At 39.7% G+C, this 25,299-nt stretch overlaps 1 protein-coding gene across 12 annotated transcripts in view; it reads right to left on the bottom strand.

Moving 5' to 3' along the window:
* The window catches only part of CRACR2A (calcium release activated channel regulator 2A), a 73,490-nt gene that overhangs the window by 29,931 nt on the left and 18,260 nt on the right, over positions 1-25,299 (bottom strand). For 9 of the 12 annotated variants that reach the window (XR_010374879.1, XR_010374880.1, XM_064463487.1 and 6 more), the window contains 7 exons: positions 19,603-19,771; positions 17,936-18,082; positions 9,907-9,997; positions 7,086-7,181; positions 6,920-7,015; positions 4,018-4,205; positions 1,933-2,004 (listed from right to left, as the gene is read on the bottom strand). Coding sequence is in view for 10 of the 12 variants with exons in the window: in XM_064463487.1 (XP_064319557.1) it covers positions 1,933-2,004; positions 4,018-4,205; positions 6,920-7,015; positions 7,086-7,181; positions 9,907-9,997; positions 17,936-18,082; positions 19,603-19,771 (859 nt within the window). In the remaining 2 variants the exon portion in view is untranslated. Of the gene's footprint in view, positions 1-1,932; positions 2,005-4,017; positions 4,206-6,919; positions 7,016-7,085; positions 7,182-9,906; positions 9,998-17,935; positions 18,083-19,602; positions 19,772-24,830; positions 25,206-25,299 lie in introns of those variants that run through there. The other 3 variants (XM_064463560.1, XM_064463541.1, XM_064463550.1) reach the window with 3 other exon arrangements.

Raw genomic sequence — 25,299 nt, 5'->3', positions numbered from 1 at the left:
AGTTTACCGAAACAAAAGCCTTAACACATAGAAATCAGTTCTGATCAATATGCCTTCACTCACTTTAAATTAGAATGTTTAAAGATTTTAATAGTAAAGATGACTCCTTAATATGGAGAGGGTGTAATGAACACCATCTCTATTCATCTGGTGACAGCTGTGAAGGCCAGTTATGTCACTCTGACAGCTATAATTGTGGCTGCCATGGAAAAGTCTCCCTAGGAAAACATCCATCTTCCATTCATTATGCAGAAGAGATGACAATGTCAAGAAACGGAGACTCTAGGGATTCAGCCAGCTCTGATCAGATCTGAAGACACACCTGCTTAGTACATCAATTACTGTCCCCCATCTATTGCTGGCCTGGACGCAAAAGAGACTGAGCTATGTCCCCATTACCAGCAGCAGGCAAGATCACATCACATGGGGTAGCCTATGGGAAACACACTGCAGAGTTAAGAGCCTCTCAAGCATGGGAGCTTTTTAAGTAACTTTAAAATAAGGCATCCTGAAGGAAATGCAGTGAATGAAGGCCTAAAGACAAGTACAATCTATAGCCCATGCCAACTTACCACTGAGCAAACAAAAACTAACACTGCTCCATATTAGCCAGAAGGTTACAATTGGCCAAACACAACTCCAAACTTTGAAGTCTATCAATACAGAAATGTTACAGAGAAAGTTTGCTAACTGTGTTCTGATATAATTTTACGAATAAACATTTTAGGGAAAGAATCTTCATTTTGGCACTACTCCCTTCACTTTAGAAATAACAGAGCCTTTCAGTAAGCTTCACGTCTCCTGTGGCCAGGCTTCTACCACAGAACCAGCTTAGAACAGTTCACCGTTATTTTGTTTTACGTTTGAGTTTTGGAATGGAGATTGTCCTACAATACCAAATTGCCAAAACAAAGCAAATCTTTCTTGTGTACTGCCTTCTACTCTGTGCAAGAATGGGGTGCTAGCTTTTGTGTCATTATCCTGTGGCAGGTTGGCCTTGGCTGACTGCCAGATGCATACCCAGCCACTCTCTCACTCCTCCTCCTCAGCAGGTCAGGGGAAGAAAATAAGACAGAAAATAAGACAGAAAAGGGTCAAGACAAAGACAGGAAGATTGCCTAAACAGACTCAACTGTAGGATGATGAGAAACAAAGACAAAACTAAAATCACCTTCTCCCCACCCCCTTTCTTCCCAGGCTCAACTTCACTCCTGCACTCTTGACTCTTCTACCTCCTTCCCAGCCCCGAGCAGTGGGTGGGTTGTGGTCAGTCCATAACAGCTCCTGTCTGCTGCTCCTTCTTCCTCACACTTTTCCCTTGCTCCCGTGTGGGTGCCCTCCCACAGGTTACAGTCTTTCACAAACTGCTCCAGCACAGATCCCTTCTATGGGACACAGTCCTTCAGGAAAAGACTGCTCCAGTGTGGGTCCCCCATGTGCCACAGTTCCTGCCAGAAAACCTGCTCCTCCTTAGGTTCCTTTCTACAGGCCGTAGCTCTTGTCAGGACCCTGCTCCTGGATGGGCTCTGCACAGGCTGCAGGGGAATCTCTACTCCCCCTCCTTCTTGGAGGAATCTCTTTTGATTTGGTGTCTGTAGGGCTGTTTCTCACACATTTTTTTCTAACACCTCTTTCTCAACTGCTGTACAGTGTTTTCTACCCTTTCTTCCACACGCTTCCCCACAAGCACCACCATCTTGGCTGAGGGGCTCAGCTGTGCCCTGCCGTGGATCTGCTGGAGCCGAGAGGAATGGGCTGTATCTGGCACAGGGCAGCCCTGGCCTCTCCTCCCTGGCACAGAGGCCACCCCTGTGGCACCCCACTGCCAACACCTGGACACCTACATCCAGTACATATCGCAACCTAATTTCATTCTTTCATGTACCTCTTTAGAAAGATGCACAAGGTTCTTGAATGTAACGTCTGCATTACCTTAAAAAATCCAGCTGCTTCAGAAGTCCTGACTTCTCTCTCTGTAAGGTTTCTGTCACTCGGTACACCTCCCTGTAATGAAAATAAATAAATAAAATTGTTCTAACCATGGTAACAACACTGCCAAAATGCTTCCCCCTAGAAATATCTACATTTGAGACTCCAGCTTCTGCAAACCTGTAGACTTTTTTCTGCATGAATGGTTACTAATTTTAAAAGAGTTTATTCAGTATAAGGCCTACAGTACCACAGCAGTTTGAGTTAGCAGAGGAAGGAGTAGAAGCTCTTTTTAAAAAAATATAACTTTACAATTTCTTCATCCAGAGAGCTTAATATGCGCTGATACTGGCACTTGAATCATTCATAAAAGACATACTCCTGAAATCCTTCTCAGGATTACACTAAAGACCATGTAACATTTTATCCAAAATCAGAGTTTATCTTGCCACTGGAACGATATGTCAGGCTCACACACCTACGTTCCCTACAATTTCTTTTCAGTTCCTACTTTAACAGTTATTCAGCCTTCAACATTGGACACAGGGTGTCAGATTTTTACACTAGATTTACACCATTTACTTTGACTTATTGCAACTTGGTGTCTGGCCTTTAAGGTTTTTTGCCTTTCAGTGAAGCCTCAAGTTCTTCCTGTGCACAGTCTGAACGTTACACCTGCTTCAACAGCTGAGGTCATACTAGACTCATAGACATTTAAAGCAACATTGCAAGGGCAGTTGAGTAGGGCTCAGCTCTAATTCCATAAAAAACTATTGAATCCAAAGGGCTTTGTAAATGCAGCAATATTATTAAGCAGTCTGACCACTGGGCAGATTTTCTCTGTAGCTTTAAAACCTGATCATCACACAGTCTTTACTCTGAATCTGAAAAGAGAGGCCTCAAAGAGGAAACAAATCAGCTTGAGGAGGAGTATTTCTACTGCCTACTTCTGAAACACATATCAAACATGCAAACCTAAAATTAGTGTTCTAAACACAATGGCTGTTCTTTAACGATCATTTATCAATAAAGTTCTTTATATCCTAAAGAAAAATGAAATTAGTAACTAAGTAGAGTTTGGCACAAAGCTTAACAGAAGAAGAATTTGATCTAATAGGGAGCTATAACTAATATAGAATATCTAATATCCTGCTCTATCCTGAAACATGCCAAATAGCTACAGCTCTAAGTTACATAGTTCATTGCTGAAATATACAGAGTCTGGCAAGATATGCACCACAGTCTGGCATCCATGTGCTCTCCATTGACAACAAAAGGGTTTTACAGATCCCTGAGCATTTTTTAAAAACTATCTTCCATTAAATGACTTCAGCGAACATTTCTGCTGATTACAGCTTCAGGGTAATGTAACTTTTGCTTTGTGCAGAAGGCTGGAACAAGACAGTAGATTGATCTTCAAGGCTATTTCTATCCCTCAAAATATGAATTGTAAATATTTCTGCTTGAAAAATATTTTTAAATTCAGAGTCAGCATCTGAAATCCAAAACATTTGAACTGGAAAACCCAAAATGATCGTTCTGGGTCACCATAAGCCCTTGTGTGAATTGTGATTTAGCTGCATAAGCTATGTTTTATCTTGCTGGCCAGGTTCCTTGGTCAGAAGTTATGTAGTAGACTGGCTTTTGATGAAGAAAAGCAGCACATCCTAGCTGTCTCATAGCCAGAGTACATTCGGAGAAGGAAGACTCAGGTAGACCTGGCTTTGAGGATGACGGAGCATCATGTGCTACAACTGTAATTTCTGTAAGTAATCCCACTGGTATTTCAAAAAGACATACTTTTAAACCAATTAAACTGAATTTTAATTCCAAACACCCTCAACAAATTGGGGGGTGGGGGGTGGGAGAATACTGACATTTTGAAGAAGTAGCAAAAGATTCTGTAGAAGCCAGATATGCTACAGAAGATGCCGAATTTCTTGAGGAAAAATGTCTAGAACTGCACTTGGCTTTGCTGGCAGTTTCTGCTTATGACACAAACTTAAATCACAGCACTGAGTACCCTGAGAAGGAGGCTCACTGGCACGCTAAGCAAATGCACTAGAACCACTGCAGCTGGAGACCTACATTTCCTTCTCCTCATGTAGTCTTGATGCCTCCTCCTGAAGCACCTGTAACTCTTGTTGAGCCAGGCTTAGTTCATGAGATGTTCTCTCCAGGTCTCCCAGCAGCTCCTGGTTAGTCAACTTCAGCTTTGTGTTCTCTGCTTTGGTTTCTTCTTTGCCACTCAGAAGTTCTGTACATTGCTGCTCTAACTGGGATGGAAGAAAAGAGAACAGAAACCATAACTAACCGTGGCATCTTTGTTTTGAGGCTTTCAATTCAAGTCTTAGAGGTTAGTTGAGTAGGGAAGCTATTTCTATCAAAGCCAACATATGAATAAAACATATATGGTGCTCTTCCACTTCCCTGTGTACAGACATAATTATGTTACACAAAAACAAAGCCCTTCCACTCTATGACTGAATTTCATCCACTTCAAAAATGCACCAGGACAAACCACAAAAAAGGTGATTACAGAACAGATTAGCAGTACTTAGTTGATATTCACAGCTGCTATTTTAGATAATTTCCCCCAATGACAAGGTCTACACAGAGTGATTCAGAGTTCCACCTAAAAACTGTTAGATTTAAATCTGGTAGCTGATAAACCTTCTCACCCCTAGTAATAACAAGCAATAACCTTTCTGCCATCTCAGCTAAAGAGGGGGGGAAGAGGGAAGGGAAGAAACGGGGGGGAAGGAAGGGGGGGAAAGAAAGGGGGGAAGAGGGGGGGAAGAAGGGGGGGAGAACAATGCCATGAATAGAGAAGGAAAATATAAAATGACATAAAAAATAATAGTAATAAAAACAACGCAGACTGTTTTATGGTTGAGTCACCATACCTAGAGGCATTTAAAATACATATAGATGTGGTGCTTAGGGACATGGTTTACTGGTAGACTTAGCAGTGCTATGTTAACACTTGGGCTTGATGATCTGTCGTGGTACAGCCCCATTTGGCCAACTAAACACCACGCAGCCGCTCGCTCACTCCCCCACCCCTCTGGGATGGGGGAGAGAATGGGAAGAGCAAAAGCAAAAAAAAAAAACTTGTGGGTTAAGAACAGTTTAATAATTAAAATAATTATAATAATGGTTATGACAATAATAACAATAATGATAATATAATAAAAAGGAAAAGGGAAAAAGGGAAAAAAATACAACACCACAAATGATACAACTGCTCACCACCTGCTGACTGATGCTGCCGGACCCCGAGCCACGATTGCTGCCTCCCTCTCCCAGCCAGCTCCTCCCAGTTAACATACTGGGCATGATGTTACATAATATGGAATATACCTTTGGCCAGTTTGAATCAGCTCTCTTAGCTGTACAGCTGGCAGAGCACGGAAAGCTAGAAAAGTCCTTGACTAATATAAACACTACATAGCAACAACTAAAACATCGGTGTGTTATCAACACACAGCACTATGCCAGATACAGTGAAGAAACTTAACTCTATCCCAGCTAAAACCATGATGTAATCTTAAAGGACTTTTCCAACCCAAACAATTCTATGATTCTATGTTCTCCAAGATAGGCAAGCGTAGACAACAGGCAATGTAGACAATAATCATAGTATAAAACTTCCTGATACTGCTGCCTGTATTACTTGATTAGACCAGGCTTAAAATCAAGTATAAGCCTTTGAATAGCTTCTGTGGTTTTTATACCAAACTTAGAACAAATATATTTTAGAGAACCAGAGGAAAAGGGTTTTACAGAACTACTAGTTGATAACTAAGTTTTAAACATAGCTTTAAAGCAAAAAAAAAACGCTGAACCAACCAAAAAAAGAATATTAAAATATAATCATTAGAAAATTATGATAAATATTTTCTTATACTTTTGCAGTTAGCTTGAGACTAAAAATCCCTGATTTGTGTGCCCCACAGATATCTTCAAATTATAGATTATTTCACTATAGTGCTGCAATGTGGTAAACAGCCTGCATAAAACCACATCTATTCTGATTCACAGTGGTACTGAACAAAGTTAATTAAGATCAGGCAGTTGATTCCAATTATGTAGAGGCCTTTTAGTTTGGTCCTATATCCTCATCAGCTAAAGTTGCACAATTATAGTAAGCTAGAGGTTTGTCTCCCCTCTTATTCAAGTACAATCCTACAATTCCCATCAGCTTCAGCAGCACCTGGTTTCATTCTTCAGAAGAGAATCTAAAACTGCACACACCTAGGAAACTGCCCTCAAACTTCTTTTTCCTCTTCTTTCCCTTCCCCTTACTTCTCTCCTACTTCCCAGGACTGGCACTCCCAAGCACTGCTGCCAGGAAAAGACATTTTACATGTATTTTATATTCATATTCTACAGAGGGAGTTGGTTTCACAGCATTCCATTTCAGCCCTTTAAATTCCATTGCTACCCTCTTTCCCTATCACTAGTCTTTCATGCACTGACCTTGGAGACATTTTACAGCAAGTTCACATATGCAGAAATACTCTGCTTCCCCAAGCAGATGACGCATTTTAAGAAGTAAAACACATCAGGCTTTAATACAGGAACTTGGCAAGCTGTAACCACACAGAGAACCATCCACTACTCTAAAACTGTTACCACAGAGAGATGTATCAGGAGAAGGTTGTTCAGGAGGGAGCATTTCAAGGTCATAGTGCTGAATCATCCAAAACAAGTAAATGAAGAGTTGCTACAAGCTTTGAGCAAAATTGTACACTATAAAACCCAAATCGTTGTTCTCTGCTCTTGAGCTGTCTGGCATTAAGCCAGTTCGTAGCACATTGAAGGTGGTGGAATTCTGCTACTTTTTCATAAGATTAACCTAGTACCTGGGGAGAATACCTGCAACATTTTTTTTTAAATTTTATCACATAAAAGGAAAACTGCTTTAGAAATAGAGGGTAACATTTTTCTTAAGCACATGCATGAAGTGTAGCAGTCATAACTCCACATTTAAATGCATTAGGGTATCGACACTTATGACACAAAAGCAACAGAGGGTCACAGTTTGGCAGAACCACACCACACCAACTTGCATTTCTGGGACCTAAAATAGAAAATCATATGAACAAATAAAAATTATATTGTTTTTAACTCTGAAGGATATCAGTTAATACCCTTTTCTGTTTTTGAACCAAATGTTCTAGTTCTTGTTCTTTTGACAGGAGCTTGCACTCCAGCTCTTGACTGTAGGACTGAAACCTCTCTGTGTCCTGCAAAATTCAAAGAGGAAATGTATTAATAGAACAGCACAATTTTGTCAGCAGGAAGAGACATAAGGAATTTGGCATGAAAATAATAGGCAAACTTTCATAGTGAATGTAACGAGCTACTGATAGAACTCAGTTTAGGGACAGTATCACTCATGAATCTGGACTCTGAGCTTCTGTAAACTGGTGTAGTCCAGCAACTTCAATGACTGCAGTTGCTACAGGATGGGCTGAGTGCACATGAGTAAGCATCAAGGCTACAAAGTGAAGGCAGAAGTCTTCTTAGGCATGAGCCTTAGGAACTGAGCCAACCTAAATCAATTAAGTGAGGATGCATCCTCCCACTTCCAGCTACACATACCCTCATGCTCTTATACACTAGCATTCATGCTCATCTGTTGCAGCAGTGAGCTGTTTCAGAGAGCTAGGCAAGCAGGAAAAAAAAAACCATCACACAAAAAAAGTGAATAGCTTTCTTGCACATTTGGTTTCTTGAACCAGACAACTGCTGACACAGAGAATTGATGAGAATGCACTGATAGAAATAACCTGGACAAATTTAAATTATTATGGAATCATACTGTAACTGTATGGAGTCAGGATTGACATGGGAGATACAGGCTACTGACACATAACACAGAAACTCAGGTTGAAGTAAAGGAAACAATACCTGCTACCTTTAAAATCCATCACTAATAGCAATTTGACACTGGTGTTTCACTGTTGTAAGTTAGTTATCTGGGTTTCAGGCTCTGTCATCCATTTAGCCATTATATCCATCTGTCCAACACCTAAGTATCCTACAATCACTGGGAATTCCCAGTCCTATTTGGGATTACTTCTTCAGACAATCCTTAGCTGAGACAAACTGTTGGACCTCCCCTGAGAAAACCAGGTTCCAGCAGTTCCTATCAGCTGAGAATCTGTCCTATTCCTCCACAACAAGCTTCTACTCTCTAAGGTCCCCAGAAAAATGCCTCTCAACAAAAATAAGAATTCCCTCAAGACGGCTTTTCCCATTCAGCAGTACATATAATGGGGTAATCAAATGCATGTTAACTGGCTTCGTATTTGGAAGAATATATGTGCAAGTGAAAAAGACAGACTAACTGCCCCTTTTGTACAATCTTCAGTCAGCAGGGTATTAAGTACCATAAATAGCTACAATTTGTACTTATTTGCATCTTATCAAATTCTTTAAATGTATTCTTCAAGAGCTGTTCTTCATTCAAGCCATAATTTCTCTTTTATATGGCATTAATGCATCTCTCCAGGCTGTAAAGTCTTTGTGAGACTTTGCATTAGAGAAAGAATTTAACAGTCAGATCTCCCCAAATCCCAAATTAGTCATGCCAAGAAACAGTACTTCTTGAGTATCTGACAACATTCACAACATTATGTGAATGCTGACTAAACTGTAAATAGCTTCAGTGGGAAGCTTTAATGAAAAAGCTTGAAAGGAATGGCTTTACCTCAAATATAGAACTAATTAGGAGATCCAACAATCATTGCTTATGGAAAAACCTTTGTTGTTTTAGGATTTTCAATACAACTTCAGTTATGGGCTATTAGGAGCTTATAATCCATTTCTTCCACAACTGCCATCAGACAAAGTTGAAAATACTTTTTATCCTTCAGCTGATATACAAGTTTTATATAAAGGGTTCATCTTATCCATCACTAAAAATGGCTCTCAGCCTGGAATGGAAAAAAACTTGAAATTTATGAGTCAGGTTCACTACCCTGTGAGGCAAGTGAAAAAACTGATTCATCAGCTGAATAAGGTTCTTCTTGCTCTAACACACTTTATGTCAGGAAACAAAACAATACTTTATATATTTGGATCACAAAAGGATTTTTTTGATATAATATTTGATTGAGAATGGAGGCAATAATTGATGGATATGCACTAGTTTTGGCAACATTTTGTGTACCATGTGTTGTTTGAAACCACGTATTGGTTTCATTTATAAGACTGCTTTCAAGACAACAAAAAAGGCATGAGCCAGTAGCCACCCAGGCCACCCAGAGAAGCTGTGGAATCTCCATCATTTGCATACTCAAAAATCAGTTGTGTAAGTCCCTGACCAATCTGAGATCTGGTTTGAAAGTTAGCAGCATAGGTGCATTCCCACATAAATTATTCTAAGATTCTCTTTCTTGGAGCATACTGGGACTCTTTGTTAGTCTTCCTTGCTTTAGGAGAAAAAACAGGACAGAAAAATCAAAAGAACAGGCTATAAAAGCAGAGAAGAGATTTAAAGGAGACTTCATAAGAAAAGGGAATTACTCGTCCAGTGTTCTGGAAGCACCATGGCAGTGACAAAAGAATCTGACCTATGCTTATTTTGCAAATAGCTGTGGTGGTTTCAGAAATTACCATCACTTGATTTATCTGATGTTGCTCTTTCGTGAGAACTTATCCCCTCCTCAAAAACAGAGACTGCAGAACTCAACAGGATTAGTGCTGTTCTGAACCTCAAAGAGCATTTTTCTTAACTGTGACCAGAAGTTGGACTTACAGCAGCATCGATAATACAATAAGGCTGTAGTTCAGTTGACTTTCCAGAGCCTGGTTCAGTACAAAAGTAGCAGTGATGCAAATAATATTTTTCCTTATTCTGTTGTGAAACACATTTTGTGGGCTTTCATGTCATACCCAGAATGAGTACAAAACCACTGGAATTGGGAGCAGAATCCATGCCCACAAGAACAGAGAGACACTCACTTTCAAGAGAAACTGCTCTTTCTCCTTTTTGATTTGCTGTTCCATTTCCTCATAGAGATGCTGAATTTCTTCACCATAAGCAGCAATTTTCCTAATAAGAGATAAAAGTATTCTGAGCAGGTCTTTGTAGCACTACTTCAAGTCACGGCTCACATTACGAGCTAAGCCCCATATTTCTGCCTCAACGCAAGACTCCAGAGAATGTTCTAGGGTTAAGAAAACAGGAATTTTTTGTGCAGAAAAGGCCACAGTTTAAAGTTTTGGGGTTTTTTTTGTCACGGAAGGAAAGTTTCAACAGCTCAAAGGCTAATAAAGCTACACATCTGATGTTTCTATATAAAGCAGCTGTTCATTATGCACTTTTAATGACTACTAAATCTTAGGTTTAAGGAACAGAGCTTCCTAGTGACAATACTAAGAATAACAGAGCCTAAGTTTGCCAGTTAAAAGTATTTTCACTGCAACTTTTTTTTTTTACTCTGGAACTGCATTGTTCACCAATCAAGAGCACTGAATGAGGTACTTCTATCATGTCTACCATGTTTAGCTAGAATGGACTTGAAACTCCTTCTTGAAAGCTGCCTTACTGCCTCTCTAACAGCTTTGCTGAAAGAAATTTGAAAAGCCCAGCTGAAGAACAGAAATAAATATGCTGTGCACAAGTACATCTGACTGTAGGAAAAAAGGACTTACAAAGCTCATTTTTTCCAATAGAATGTTGCAATTAATATCACTGCAGTTTGATACATGAAGGATTACACTGAGATGCTTTAGTCTGGGCAGAAAAAATTTAACTGTTGAAAGGGAACAAGACAGCTGCTTTGTTCTGCATTCTATTCTATTCTCATTAATCCAGAAACTGAAAAGCAAAAATTACTTTCCATCAAACTCAGGGGACATCCTAGAAAGACTGTTAATAGAGATTACTAGGGCCTTTATATATCCCCCACATTCCTCTTGCTAGAGCTGTTTCTTGAGCAATCTGCAGAATGCATCTGTTACAAATAAAAGTACATAATCTCCTAGGAAACTTGCACCAGTAAGAGTATGACAAGGAATATACAGCAGAAAAAAAGCCTTTAATTTTGTAATCTTGGTATCTACTATTTTTTTTTACCTAATGGTCTACATATCCTATGTTTTCACTTATTGAAGGCCTCATTCTCTGTTCAATTAAAGCCAAGCAAATCAGAATGAAACTTCAAAAAAAATTATCTAAGCTAAGAGGAGTGAGAAACACCAGAAACAAGTCTGTCATTCCCCTTTTCAAACATCAGAACACTTCACATTGCCAGCTTGCATTTTCAGTCACAGGTAAAAGATGAGGGGGGAAGGCATTTTCTAAGGATTTAGAGCAGCAATAAACAAATATCAAACTCCACCAATTTGAGGAAAACTATTGCTGTCACTTACATTTTTGTAAACTCTGATTAGGTGAGAAAAGCAGTCCAGACAAGGGCCTTCTCATGTGATTGCTATGCTTCAAATAGAGAGTGCCAGAAAATCCAGAAGCCCTTTTGTTGCCTTACTCCACTTATAGTGTAAAGTCAGGTCATGTTCTGATCTCAAATTTTCTTAAAGCTAAGGAAATGCTTCATAAGAAATTAGCATTCATCAATGGAATAAAATTACACAAATTCATAAAGAATTAATTATTTAGAAAGATATGGCAGAGATGCTAAGGTCATATTTAAAAATACTGTATTCATGCAGTATAATGTCACTTTGATCAGGGCTAGACTGACTATGTACTGAAAAACCGTAACTTTGCACAGGCAGAACACATTGCACAGCAGTCAGTGTTCCCATGGGAATCATAAAGATCTTCTTTGCTGTGCGACAGGAAGAATAACTTTAGTCCTGTATTAAGCTGCTGATTTAGATATTTCTTTCCTCTTATGTGTTTGGAAGGAAAGGATATGACAGCAACATCAAGACTACATCCAGGAGGTACCTCTGGGTGTAGGAATCTTTTTAGCTGGTCTGGCACATAAGCACATGCCATTTTTGCAGGCTGAATACTCCTCCCCAAGCATTTCATGCATGGCTTACCATTCTTAACTCCAATCAAATTAAACACAAAGATAAATAATATCCTGTTATAACTAAAAGTGTAATACAATTATAGGTAATGTAACTAACAAGCAACAGAAAAAATAATCCAATACATTAGCTGGCAAATACTCCCCACATGCAGTCAGGGGAAAATAATTAAAGCCATAAGGGCATATCATTGTTATATGAAAAATACAAAACATTTTGATTAAAATCTCTATTCCCCGGGATCATACCATCCAGTTTTACTCAAAGTATCTCTGATAATGTGATCTTCCTCTTTCTAGTAATGCTGTGGAATAAACAGAAACAGGACGAAAGGGAGGCGGTGTTGTTGCTGAGCACACTAATGAAAATGGAATGTAACATGAGTTCACTAAGTTCAAATGATGAGTTCAGGATCAACACACTCAAAAGGGTTTAATTTCTGCCCATTCATGTAGCTGCAATGTGAAATATTTGGGTTTCACCGTTGCTGTTCAGGCAGTTTGTTGTAATGGTTCTTCTTTCCCCTTAAAAAAATACAGTGATTTGTGCCCTTTGTGCAGTGCACTAATCTTCTGAGATGCTGATTCTCCTCTTCTTCCACCAAAGGTGGACTCTGACACTATCCCATGCTAAGCGCAAAGAGAAGTCAGTTCATCCTTCCCTTCCCATTTACCCTTATGTTTATCTTTTCTGTTTAGAACTCTCCTTTGAAGCAGCCCCTTTTTACTAGGTCTCTCAAATGCAAAGCATAGCAGCAGACAGAGCTAATGGCAGATGAAGATTTTATCTGCTATTAAAAGAAAAAGGTATCTTTTTCATCTGTTTTAAGCTTAATTCCTATGTCTTTTTAAATGCTTCTTGGTTCTAATGCTAGGGATTTGAAGAACAACAGTTCTTCATTCATCCTAGTCAGTGGTCCCATGATTTTGTAAAGATGATAGAATCATAGAATTGTTAAGGCTGGAAAGACCCTTAAGATCATAAAGTCCAACTGCTAACCTATCACTGCCAAGTCCACCACTAAACCATATCCTCAAGCACCATATCTACCATATTCCAGTCCAACCTTTACCTCCTCACTCAAGAGATCCTACCTTTTAAAAACAGCGCTCTCAGAACCGCTGTTCCATTCCCTTAACCATTGAGTTGCCACTCTCTGTACCTTTCTTCATTCCACTACATTCTTCCTGTGTTGCAAAGACCAGAGCTTCACTCAGCACTCAAGACATGGGTGCACCAGGATTCTATGTAGTAGCAAAAAGACGCTTTGTCATGTTCTCAGTACCCTTCCTGATTATGCATACCATTTTAATGGGTTTTTTGGCTGCCATTGCACCTTAAACTGATGATTTCAGGAAGCTCTCTGCAATGACCAAGGGGTTTCCCTGGAATTGTAATTGCCCCTTCCAAGGTCAGCATAACATAACCATGACTTACGTGTAGATGCCAAAAGCGAAAAGCTACTAGCCCACACTTTCAGTGCACAGATTAGCTACTGCTGATTCCAGCACCAGACCAGATATATGTACAGTATTTGGTTTGATTCATCACTATAGTAAGTGTCTCTCACTTTTGTTTAAATGAAAAAAAAAAGCAAATGACTATTTTTAAAAGGAGAAGGTTTAAACCTCGTATTTTCCTTTTGCCTTAGAATCTATAAATATAGGCAACAGCTCATCATCAATTCCTTTATGATGATTAACACCAATGAAGAGAAGAACACCAGTTCTGGGATAAAAAATGTGGCTGTTTGCTTTGTTTTCCTTAAAGTGTGTTCAGTTCTATGTAAAAACTGATCAGCAGTATTTTGGCTGTTGTTCTACTGAACAAGAATTACAGATTACCTGTAAGGAGAAACATGCCCATGTCACAGAATATGCCTGATGCACTGATAAATCTCTTCTGGGAGTGTATCAGGAATATATTTGGTATCTTGTTAGGAATCTTTGTTGAAACTCTTTAACTAAGAGATCACAGCGGTAGGCTTTAAGTTTCTTCTCCAACAATTGTCCTAACTGCTTAAAATATAAAACTGCGAGGAGGTTAATCTGAGGTTAATATCTGAAAAAAATCAGAGTGGGTCAGTTTACCTGAACTACTAAAGCAGACCTTTAATACTGGAAAAAATGGTGGCTTGTTACTAAGTAATAAAAACAGTCACACACTAAGTGTGCACAGTGCCATAATTCACATGTTCAGAGGACAAAAATACTGGTATCTGTAACAGGGTCAGCAGTAGACAGTACCATAAGCAAAATCTCTCCTTCAAGACTATTTAAAAGCTACCAACGTTTTTTCCTAGAGACTTACTTGACACACAGAAGGTTTCTTTAACCATAAGTGCTCATATATACACACATACATATATATATTTAAAAAATCATATATAAATAAAAATTCACAGGGAGATCAACCCTATGCCTTTGGGTAACACCCAACAAAGTACCACAAATTTCCTCTGTGCAGGATCATGCTGCATGTTATACATACGTATTATAAACTTACAAGTTTATTGATCTCTCTGAGAACAGGTTTGTAAGAGACATGTTAACACTGGTATAAATTAAATGTTCAAGTGTTGAGATGACTAGGCCTTAGCCTGAAGATTAACCAACTGAACAGTGTATGAGAAACTTCCGGACATTATATGAGAAACTGATAACAGTTACAGATAGCACCCTGATGGATGGCTTTCACAGGGTGAAACTCCTCCTTTCTAGGAGGAGTTATGCAGTGAACAGCCAACCTCAAAGCTATCTGAAGGAGAGTATTTAGCACCTTTTGGGGAGAAGAACCTTGCCAAAGAAAACAGCGTCTGGATAAGCACATCAGTAACACCATCTAAGAGCATGATTACTTAGATACCAGTATCAGATGACTGGAGGTAAAGTGACCAGGACCTTGGCTTGGGCATGGGAATTAAAAAGCCCCATGCTAATATCTGAAGGATCTGTGACTGTTAATGAGTGAGCAAACACACACATTCTGGTAGCAAACTTCAATCCAGCTGAATCAGCCAGGGAGTAGAAGGAGACCCATATCTAAAAGACCCAAGGTCTGAGTCAAGGAATGGGTAAGGGGCCTAGGGTGCAGGCAGGGACATTAGGTAGACTGAAGTCCACACTAATATATATAGGATCTGTGTATGCAGGTTTGTTTCTCAATAAAGTAAATACGGGGGAGGATTGCATGTGTGTATGTTTTCACAAATAAAATTCACTCTGGATAACTGGGTGAGAGAAACAGGATCAGGCTGTCATCCTTCATGTTTGTGTGAATGCTGCTTGTGTTTGGGTGGGTGCCATAGAGACACTGCTTTCTAATCAGTCTGCACAGCATTCCCATGTGTGGTCCCCTGCATGTGTGTGTATTGAGAATATATGTTCAGCCTCACTACTGGCTGGACCTACAAATGGGAACAGCAGCATACTTGTATCTATTGAATCAAGACAGGAAGAAACCCCTAGGTGTCTTAGACCACAGGATTCAGGTTCATGAATGAAAATATGCATGTGTGAAAGCTCCAGAAGAAAAGACAAACAACAGGTACAGAACAATGGCATGGGTTGACAGCATAGATTGGCAGGGCACAAAGATCCTAGCACATGCAAATGAAGAGTCTCAGACCACCCAGTTTAGAAAAACACAGAACAACTTAAGACAAAAGCACAGCCTACATCCAGGAAAGGAGACAAAAGCCTAAGAGTAGGCTGCATTATTGCCTAATGACTCACAGAGGTCAGTCAGGAAGGAAAGATGAAAGATCCTATTCATTCTCAACTTCCAAAGGGTACTATTGTCACCAACCAAGAAGAATCCAGGAGACATGATAAGACCTCAGTAAGCAGCATCCCTTATCTTCTATGGCCCCACAGTAAATCCTGGCCAGTCTGCATGGGTGCATGCATCTTAGTGCTAAGAAGCATGTGGGTATTAAAAAAAAATTTTTTTCCCTCTCTACATGGTCTTGTCTTGAGCTTTGCTGTTATTTGTACATAGTTTAAAATAAAATAGGTTATTCATCCCCTCTATTACCAAAGACAATATTCACTCCTCTGATAGTTCTGACTCCTTCCAGCTACAGATTACAAACAAAACAACAATCTATGTTCTGAAATCAGAGGTGTTATCAGGAGCAATAGAAAGAAGAAATTAGCTAAAACCTGTTTTTACTACAAATGCATAAAAAACCATTGCATCTTTAAGGTAGAGATTTCTCGTCAGCCAGAAAAATCAGGTAATGATAATGTATCCTGTGTGCACCTCTGCGCTGATCACAGCTATTAAATTTATTCATTCAGTTCCCAAAAAACACTGACAAGAGTCTGATTAAAAACCCCAAACAAAAAACAAACCCTTTACCACACACAGCTGTTAATAATCCCTAGCCTAAAACAGACAGCACAACTATCTCTATGCTGTTTCCAACTGACTAGCTTTCTGAAGGCTAAAACCACACTCGTAGACTTATATGAAAATGCTGGTACCAATTGTCTTTAATCACCGTAGATTTTTAGGGGTTTTCTTTCTTCAGAAGCCTTGTCACCTCCTCAGGATAGCCAGAAGAGTGCTGAACAAATTAAGTAAATATTCAACAATATTTTTTACTTTATTACTCAATCTGTAATAATCTGAAATTCAGAAGTGACTTTCTAATAAAAATACAGGTGAACTTAAACTATAAGTATCATTTTGCATTCTATTTAGATTTAGTATCACATTTTTTTTCCTCTAGATAGCTACATATTAAAGCATGATTTATTAATTTTTAGTTCTAATGTATTTCTTTTTATATCTGTGATATCCCAAAGAAAATGGAATTATCTGCTAAGTAATAACAATGAACCATGTAAGCCTGGCAGAACAGAATTTAGCAGCCAGAGAAGGGAGCTGAGAGATACGGAAGCGTTTGTTTTATGACTATATCCTTGAAGAAGAACTGAGACTGATAAAAGGGAACATCTTGCCTCAGAAGAGGCTGAGAACTAGGTTATAAAGTATATAGTCAAGGAGGACAACTAATTGGGATGTTGATAAGAACTAAAACTAAGTGTCCTTTAGATGAATTATCCTCATTATAATATTAAAAATCATGCCCATAGGCCATAAAAACCCCCACTCAAACAAGCCCCTTACTCTCTGAGCATGCACAGTAAATTTAGGGAGCTGTACCTTTAATATGAAGTGAGAAAGAAACTAACCAATGACTAGCTGGGGGGGCATGAATATTAGCTGTGACTGACACATTTAACTCCATAAATACCTTGTAGTTTCTTGGTGCAGTGTGCTAGCTTTGTGGAGTTACCACCTAGCACCCACCATCGTGCAAAAATGAATTTAATAAAATACCTCTGCTCTGTGTGTAGTTTGGCGTTTTGCACACCAGGGGAATGAACCCGCTTTTCAGGAAAACATACGCATTTTATACATTTGTTTTTATATACAGACATTATACATGTTTCTACATATAAAACCAATATATATTGTTGACGATATTTCATGTTTATTATATATATTTTACATTTTCACTCATATCAGTGCTTTATGCTGCCTTAACACATTAAAATTCTCATTTCTCTGGCCAGTTAATCCAGCTTTATAGCTTTTCTGCACACATGTTTGCAAAGCACACAGACAATTTACCAGATTTACTGCTAAACCTGACTGTCCCCTGGAATCAAACTGATTAACTAGAAGGGAACTGTTTAATATTGTCTTAAAACTGCAATGCAATAATAGACATCTGCAAAAGAATCTTAGTCAACAAAATCTGCTAACTGGATGAGAAAAGTTAATTTCAGCCAGTTCTGCACCATAAAGAATTTTATTGGCACCCTTCATGAGTAGTAAAATTTTACATTACAGGAACTCTTGTGATTACAGTCCTCAGTCTTTCACTGAAGTACTTTGTTTACCTCAAAGGTTCAAACACTAGGTAAGAAAGTTGTAAAACTACACAATCAGTCCAACAAAGAGAAATACTAACTTTTTTAGAGCACATTCCAACTCGTTCTTTTCATTATCTGCTTCTTGGAGCTGGGAAAAAATTCTGACCAGGAACTCTTCAAAATTGGAAAGTAAATGAGGTTCGTCTTTTCTCAGCTGCAACCAAAGTTGCTTCACATCACTCTCACTGAAAGAAGAGATCATAAAGGATTCATTAAGAGAGAACATTTCTCAGGCTGTAATAAACGTTCACAGCATCCTAGTAGATGGAGGCTTCGGGGCATCACTCAGAACACAAGGCTTATTATAAACAAGTGTTACTTAAGCACTGTCAGATTTGAAAAGTATGAGGTGGGTGGGAAATGATGGAAACTGTATTTATTCAAAAAGTGCATCATAAAGTTTGGCCATGCATGACTGCGGAGAGTCACAGGAACTGCTTGTTTAGTGGGTACCTTGCCAGACGCTTCACTTAAACAGGAATGGATAATAAAGAGACGGATGAGATACACTGTACTGTCCCACCACTTTTATTAGAAGAAGTTCCCACAAATCTAGTGGGGAGGGGGCAGTGGGAAAGCTGATCAAAAACACTTCCTCATGTCATGAGGAGACTCAGTCTCCTAAGTTACTTAAACAAGTTAACAAATTGCATTTGTACTGTCTTCTTTGATTTTCAACCCATTTTAATTCCACGGTGGGACTGCTGCAAAAATCAAAACACAACATCTTGAAAATTTTGATTTAAAGATTTACCAAGAGAATGTTTTGTTTCCAAATCTCTTCAGCAGATACAGGAAAAAACACGATCTACTGAGAATGATAATGGGTTTTTAATACTTAGCCAAAATTATCCTAAACAACTTCGTTTTTTTCTTCCTGACTCATTCTCTTCAATGCACATTGTAAGCCTGAACCTAGCCAGCAAACAGTGCTATACTTAAAGGACAAAACGAGAATAAAGATAGAGAAAGTGGGTGATAGAAATCTCTTCATAATGAAAGCCTTTCAGGATGACTGACAATCAACTCTTTCCTGTAACAGGTGAAGAGAAGCACTGATAGGCACTTACTTCATGTTAAGGATCACTGATGCATTTCTTGAACATCCCTACTATCTGCCCAGATTCTCTCCCATTTTTGCTCCATGCTTTTTTAGATCTACCACATCCATTGTGATTGACCAATGAATGCCAGGACAACACACAAGAAGCTCTTAGAGCAGGTTTTTGCCTTCTGTATTTCAGAGTGAGTCATCCAGGTCCTTGAAGAGGTAGTGTTACCAGAGTAATCACAACATGCAATTATGCATACAGAGGAGAAAAAGCAGAAAAGGGGAAGAAAACATTCTTTCTTACAGTTAACTGGTGCCCTTTAAACACAGCCAAAAGCAGTCATCATGCATTTTTTGATCGAAAATCAGTGGCATCTGTGGATTACATGCTAGTAATTACCTATGTTCAAAACTCATGGTACGTCAGTGGGTTAATGGTATATATGGCGCAAACATGTTTCATATGCCTGGAGTACAATTTTGGTTGAATGGCATTTTATCATCTCTGATAACCAAGAAAATTAATTTTTAAAGAATCACTGTGTTACTGAGCAGCCTTGGTTCTTCTCATTCATCTTGGATTCCATTAAAATGAAACCCAGAGCTGGATCGTAAAAGATAATACAATGTATTACTATCGCTACGAAGACTCACTCATCCAAAACCTTTTTAGCTCCAAGCCGATCCATCAGATTTGAGAACTGGAATTCTTCATCCTCATCATCACTGATGGTCTCTTCGCATTTTAGTGGGCAGACTGTTTCACCTTCTGATTGCTGTATCATCTCATTATTCAAAGCAATCTGCCCCAAAAGAAACTGGCCTAAGAATTAGAAATTACACGTTAGCATTTTCAGAACTTACTATAGGGAGCAATGTCAATGAACAGCAACATACAAAAGATCAAATTTTACAGTAAATATAATTTGTGATGGTAACACCTATACCTTTTTACCAGAAAAGTGAGTATAATGAAACAAAAAAAAGATGAGGCATGGCAAGAGGACCCCTGAGTCCTATGCCTGACTTCATCCCCAGTTTAATGTCTAACCTTCAGTAAATCACTCACCTCAAAATTCACAAACATACCGAAAAAATTCAAACCTCCATAAACAAAAGACATAAACTGCAGCAAGCACTTTGTAAACGTTTCAGCCTTATTTTTTTACATGCTTAAATAGAGTTTAGGAATCTAAAATAACCACAGTATTGCTACTAATAAAACGCACCTCCTATTTTAAGTCTTTTTAGTGCATGACCAAAGGCACACCTCAAATTCCTGTATAAATGGCATATAGAAAGCTACATTTTATTAACTTATTTCCCTCCATTTGACTCACTTGCATTTTAGTTCCTCTAAACTTGACCCCTATGCAGTTTCTTCCATCTATTTGGGATATTTCTATTAATAACAGAAAGATTGGATCATGGAGACGTGGTGGGCAATGGAGTGATACGTGCTCTTTAGGAAGGACAGGAAGGGAAGATGAGGGGCAGGGGGGTTGCCCTTTATAGGAGAGCAGCTGGAATACATGTTGCTCAGTGTGTAAACAGAAGAGGAGGTGGCGGAGAGCTTATGGGTTAGGATTAAAGAGAGGACAGGCACAGAGGACAGTATAGTGGGTATCTGCTACAGGCCACCCAACCAGGAAGAGCAAGTGGATGAGGCTTTCTACAGGCAGATGGGAACAGCCTTGCATTTGCAGGCCCCTGGTCCTCATACCAAGGTGGCTGAGGTCCCCCATATGTTGGATGAACAATGCAACAGGACATAAGCAAACCAGGTTACTGGAGGGCATTGCTGATAAATTCCTCCTCCAAGTAGTAGGGGAGCCAATGAGGAGAGGTGCTCTGCTGGACCTCATACCCACCAACAAGGAGGGTCCCGTTGGGGATGTGAAAGTCAAAAGAAAGCCTTGGCTGCAGTGACCATGAGATGGTGGACTTCAGGACCCAGAGGGCAGGGCGGAGGGTGAGAAGTAAGCTCATAACCCTGGACTTTAGGAGAGCAGACTTTGGCCTCTTCAAATATCTGCTTGGAAAAGTCCCTTGGGATAAGGCCCTAGCGGTAAGAGGGGCCCAGGAAAGCTGTTTAATATTCAAGGATCACTTCCTCCAAGCTCAAGAGAGCTCCACCCCACTGAATAAAAAGCCAGGTAAAAATACCAGGAGGCCTGAGTAGATGAATGAGTTCCTGGCCAAACTCAAACACAAAAAGAAAGCACATAGAGGGTGGAAGCAAGGGTGGGTAACCTGGGCAGAATACAGAAACATTTCTGGGCATGCAGGGATGAATTAGAAAAGCTAAAGACCAAATGAAATAGTATCGGGACAGGAATGTTTTTAAAAAAAAAAAAAAAAAAGAAGGGCTTCTATAAGTACATAGGAGACAAAGGAAGGCTAGGGAAAATGTGTTCCTCAGTGAGATGAGGGACTTGGTTACACAGGACATAGAAAAGGCAGAAGTACTGAATGCCGCCTTTGTCTCAGTCTTTACTAGCAAGACTGGTCTGTAGGAATCTCAGGTCCCAGAGATCCAAGAAGAAGGTTAGAGCAAGGAAGATGTACACCTCGTGGAAGAGGATCCATCAGGTCAGGGAATACTTAAGTAAACTGGACAGATAAATATGGCTGTGGGTCCTCATGGGATGCATGGGAGTGCTGAGGGAGCTGGCAGATGTCACTGTGAGGACACTCTTAACGATCTTAAATAGATTGATTAGAGCGGCTGGGAGAAGTGCCAGAAGACTGGGGGAAAGCATATGTCACTCTTGAATGACACTGAAGATCATTCAAGAAGGGCAAGAAACAGGACCCAGGGAACTAGAGGCTAGTCAGGATGAGAAAATCATCAGGAGCAGTCAGCATGGATTCACCATGGGGAAGTCATGCTTGACCAACTTGAGTGGTGGATATTGTCTACCTGGACTTCAGTGGGCCTCCAACAAGATCCTTACATAAAAGATGTTGAGGTACAGGCTATATGTGAATTCACTGATGTGGACTGAAAAGCAGCTGAATAGCTAGGCCCAGAGGGTGGCGATCAGTGGTGCAAAGTCTAGTTGGACGGTACTGACTAGCATGTATCCCAGGGATCAATACTGGTTCCAGTCCAGTTTAACATGTTCATTAATGACCTGGATGATGGGGCAGAGTGCACCCTCAGCAAGTTTGCAGACAACACCAAACTGGGAGGACTGGCTGATACATCAGAAGGTTGTGCAGCCATCCAGAGGGACCTCGACAGTCTTGAGAAATGGGCTTGACAGGAACCTTGTGAAGTTCAGCAAGGGGAAGCACAAAGTCCTCCACCTGGGAAGGAACAACCCCATGCACCAATATATGCTTGAGGTCACCTAGCTGGAAAACAGCTTGGCAGAGAAGGACATGGGTAAAACAGGAGGTGGACACCAGGTTGAACAGGACCCAGCAATGTGCCCTGGCTGCAAAGGTGGCTAATGGTATCCCCGGCTGCATTAGACAAGAGTATTGTCAGCAGGTTGAGGTTCTCTTTTGTTCAGCACTGAGGAGGCCACACCTGGAGTTCTGTGTCCAATTCTGGGCTCTGCAGTACAAGCGAGACGTGGACATACTGGAGAGAGTCCAACAAAGGGCTACAAAGATGATTAAGGGACTGGAGCATCTCTCATATGAGAAAAGGCTGAGAGAGCTGGGCATGTTTAGCCTAGAGAAGAGAAGTCTCAGGGATATAATCAAGGTATATAAGTATGTGAAGGGAGAGTGCAAAGAGGACAGAGGGACAGAGCCAGACTTTTTTCAGTGGTGCCTAGTGACAGGACAAGAGGCACTGGGCACAAACTGAAACACAGGAGGTTCCATCTGAATATGAGGAAACACTTTTCTACTGTGAGGGTAACCAGGCATAGGTTGCCCAGGGAGGTTGTAGAGTCTTCCTCCTTGGAGATATTCAAAAGCCATCCTGACATAGCCCTAGGCAACTGGCCTGAGGTGGCCCTGCTTGAACACAGGGTTCGGACCAGATAACCTCCAGAAGTCCCTTCCAGCCTGAACCATTCTGTGATGCAGATATTCCTGGCTATTGACACTGCATCACAGTCAGGACAGACTTTCATGAAAGTCGTGAGATTTTCTCAACAATGTTTCACTAGCCAACAGCACACGATGTTACCTTGTATTTGCTCTATTAAAGTGTTGAGAACACTACAGAAGCATTGATTATAAAAAATAACCACAGATTGACAAATTACTTGTTCAGTTTAAATTAAACGTGAGTCTAAGCAAGAATAGTTATTACTGAAATAAACTGGTCTGAAGGGTTCAAGTTAACAAGCAGGGGAAGCTTGAAACTATCTTGAAATTGGAATAAAAAGGGTATATATATAGATAAGAGAGCCAAAAATACCAAGACCTGCAAAGAATACTAAAACAAACAGGTACAGGCTTTTTAGAAAAAAAGCTGCAAAAAGATGTAGATACATCTATAAAAAGGAAGGAAGGAAGAAGTACAGTAGTTGTACAGTGAGGACGCTTCCCACACGAATAATCAGTGCACTTGTGCTCAGTCGGGGAAGACTAGATACATTCTATCAAATTCTAAACGTGCCAGCTATTTTATTAGAATATCTGCAAGTCAGAATTTTTAAGGAATCTAGGCAAAAGGGGTAGTGTGTTTTTCTGCAGAGGATCTTTGGTTATATGCTAAATTCTAGTACAGAAGTTACCATAGACCCAAGGAAACAGAAATACTGGTGTGGTTTTATGGTTTTATCAACTCTATCCTGCATTTTTTTTCTCATAGCACCCAGCAGAGCATGTTAACAGAGACAACAGAATATGTTTCAAAGAGAGGTTACAGCAAATTTCAGACCTGCCACCATTTAGAAATATGAGCAGGATTCTCCCATACTAATTGGTGCAGTACAAGTTTTATCCAGACACTGCTCTGCTTTCTGCATTCTCTAGTTTTCTAACGCAGCCTTTATCTAGTACAGCTTCTGCTTCTACTAGGAATGCCAACATCATCACCTAGCCAAATGTAGGACTACCTAGCCTGGATCCCTAGAAATACCTCTCAATCCTGTGTAGCAAGTTAAAATGTAGCATGCTTTACACTGTCTATGTTTTATGTGAATCCTATACATAGGGGCTGTTGAAGGCAGCACCTTGTCTGAGGCAGTCTGTGTAGCTTGCTGTGTCTGTGTCCTTAGTATGTCTGTGTGTGTGCATGCGTGTGTGGGTGTTTCTGGGATACACATTTAACGTCACTACCAGTTGAACCTGCAAACAGGAAAATAACTGCCACATCCACCGGGTCTCTGGACTGGGCACCAGCAGCTAGGCAGAAGGAATCTCCAGGCTCTGGAGCTGCTAGAGAGGGCAGCCACTTACAACCTCCCTCAACAGAAAATTTTGATTTTGCAGGGACTACTTATGAAAATAATCTTAATTTAATTAAGAAATATGTATCATTTACTTACAAAAAGTACATTATTTCATGTTTAAATAATGGCAATTTGCAGATTAAAGCATACCCTTTATAAGATATTTGATCTAGCTCTAAAATGGGAGAGGTGGGACATGAAAGAATTAAAATTTCAAACTATAATTTGCAAACAAAAATTAAGGTTCTATTTGCTGTGCCTATACATAGTATTTTAATGGAGATTTAATGTTACAATTCATACATAGAAGAGATTTCATTTTCTACAGAAAATGCTTAAACCTGATGCTTATAGTCAGCAGAGCTAAAATTTAAGTACAAAATCGATTCTGTGTAAACAACCAAACACAGTCTCACTAACAGTCATGTTATCTGGAACCTCACAGCTGGAGAGAAAAAAATCCTTTCACAAACACAGATAACATGACAGTAAGAGTGCTGTTGCAAAGCAGACACTTACAAAGAACTTAGCTCCCATCATGCAGTAATAATAATTGCCTCATCCTGGTTTGTTTTGAAGTAAAGCAACATCACTTGAAGAACTAATTTGTTGTAGAAAGCATTTCTACAGCTGTAAGGACAGTGGTATTAACACATTTTCAACAGTGTCTTACATTAATCTTAGAGATAATCTTAATTTGTTCATAGTTCTACCCCATGGCTTAAAACAGGTGTAATTCAGATGGTTATACGTCTCATATTGTGCCATTGCTTGCCATCTTATACAGGAGAGAAAGACCGTGGAGCCCTTTGTCCATTAATAGACACAATTCGACCACTTCTTCATCTGCTACATATATCTGCTATATCTAGGGAATAGTCTGACTCCCTCAGTGCGTCATTAAGTGTACTGTTAGATAAAATGCTTCTTTACTGATGTGGAAAGTATAGACTATGAATAAAGCTCTATACAGGAGACATGCTTTCCA

This window comes from Phalacrocorax carbo, chromosome 1, assembly GCF_963921805.1.
Source record: "Phalacrocorax carbo chromosome 1, bPhaCar2.1, whole genome shotgun sequence".
Lineage (NCBI taxonomy): Eukaryota > Metazoa > Chordata > Aves > Suliformes > Phalacrocoracidae > Phalacrocorax > Phalacrocorax carbo.
Note: the sequence above shows the minus strand (reverse complement) of the source record. Positions and strands in the feature narration are given on the sequence as shown.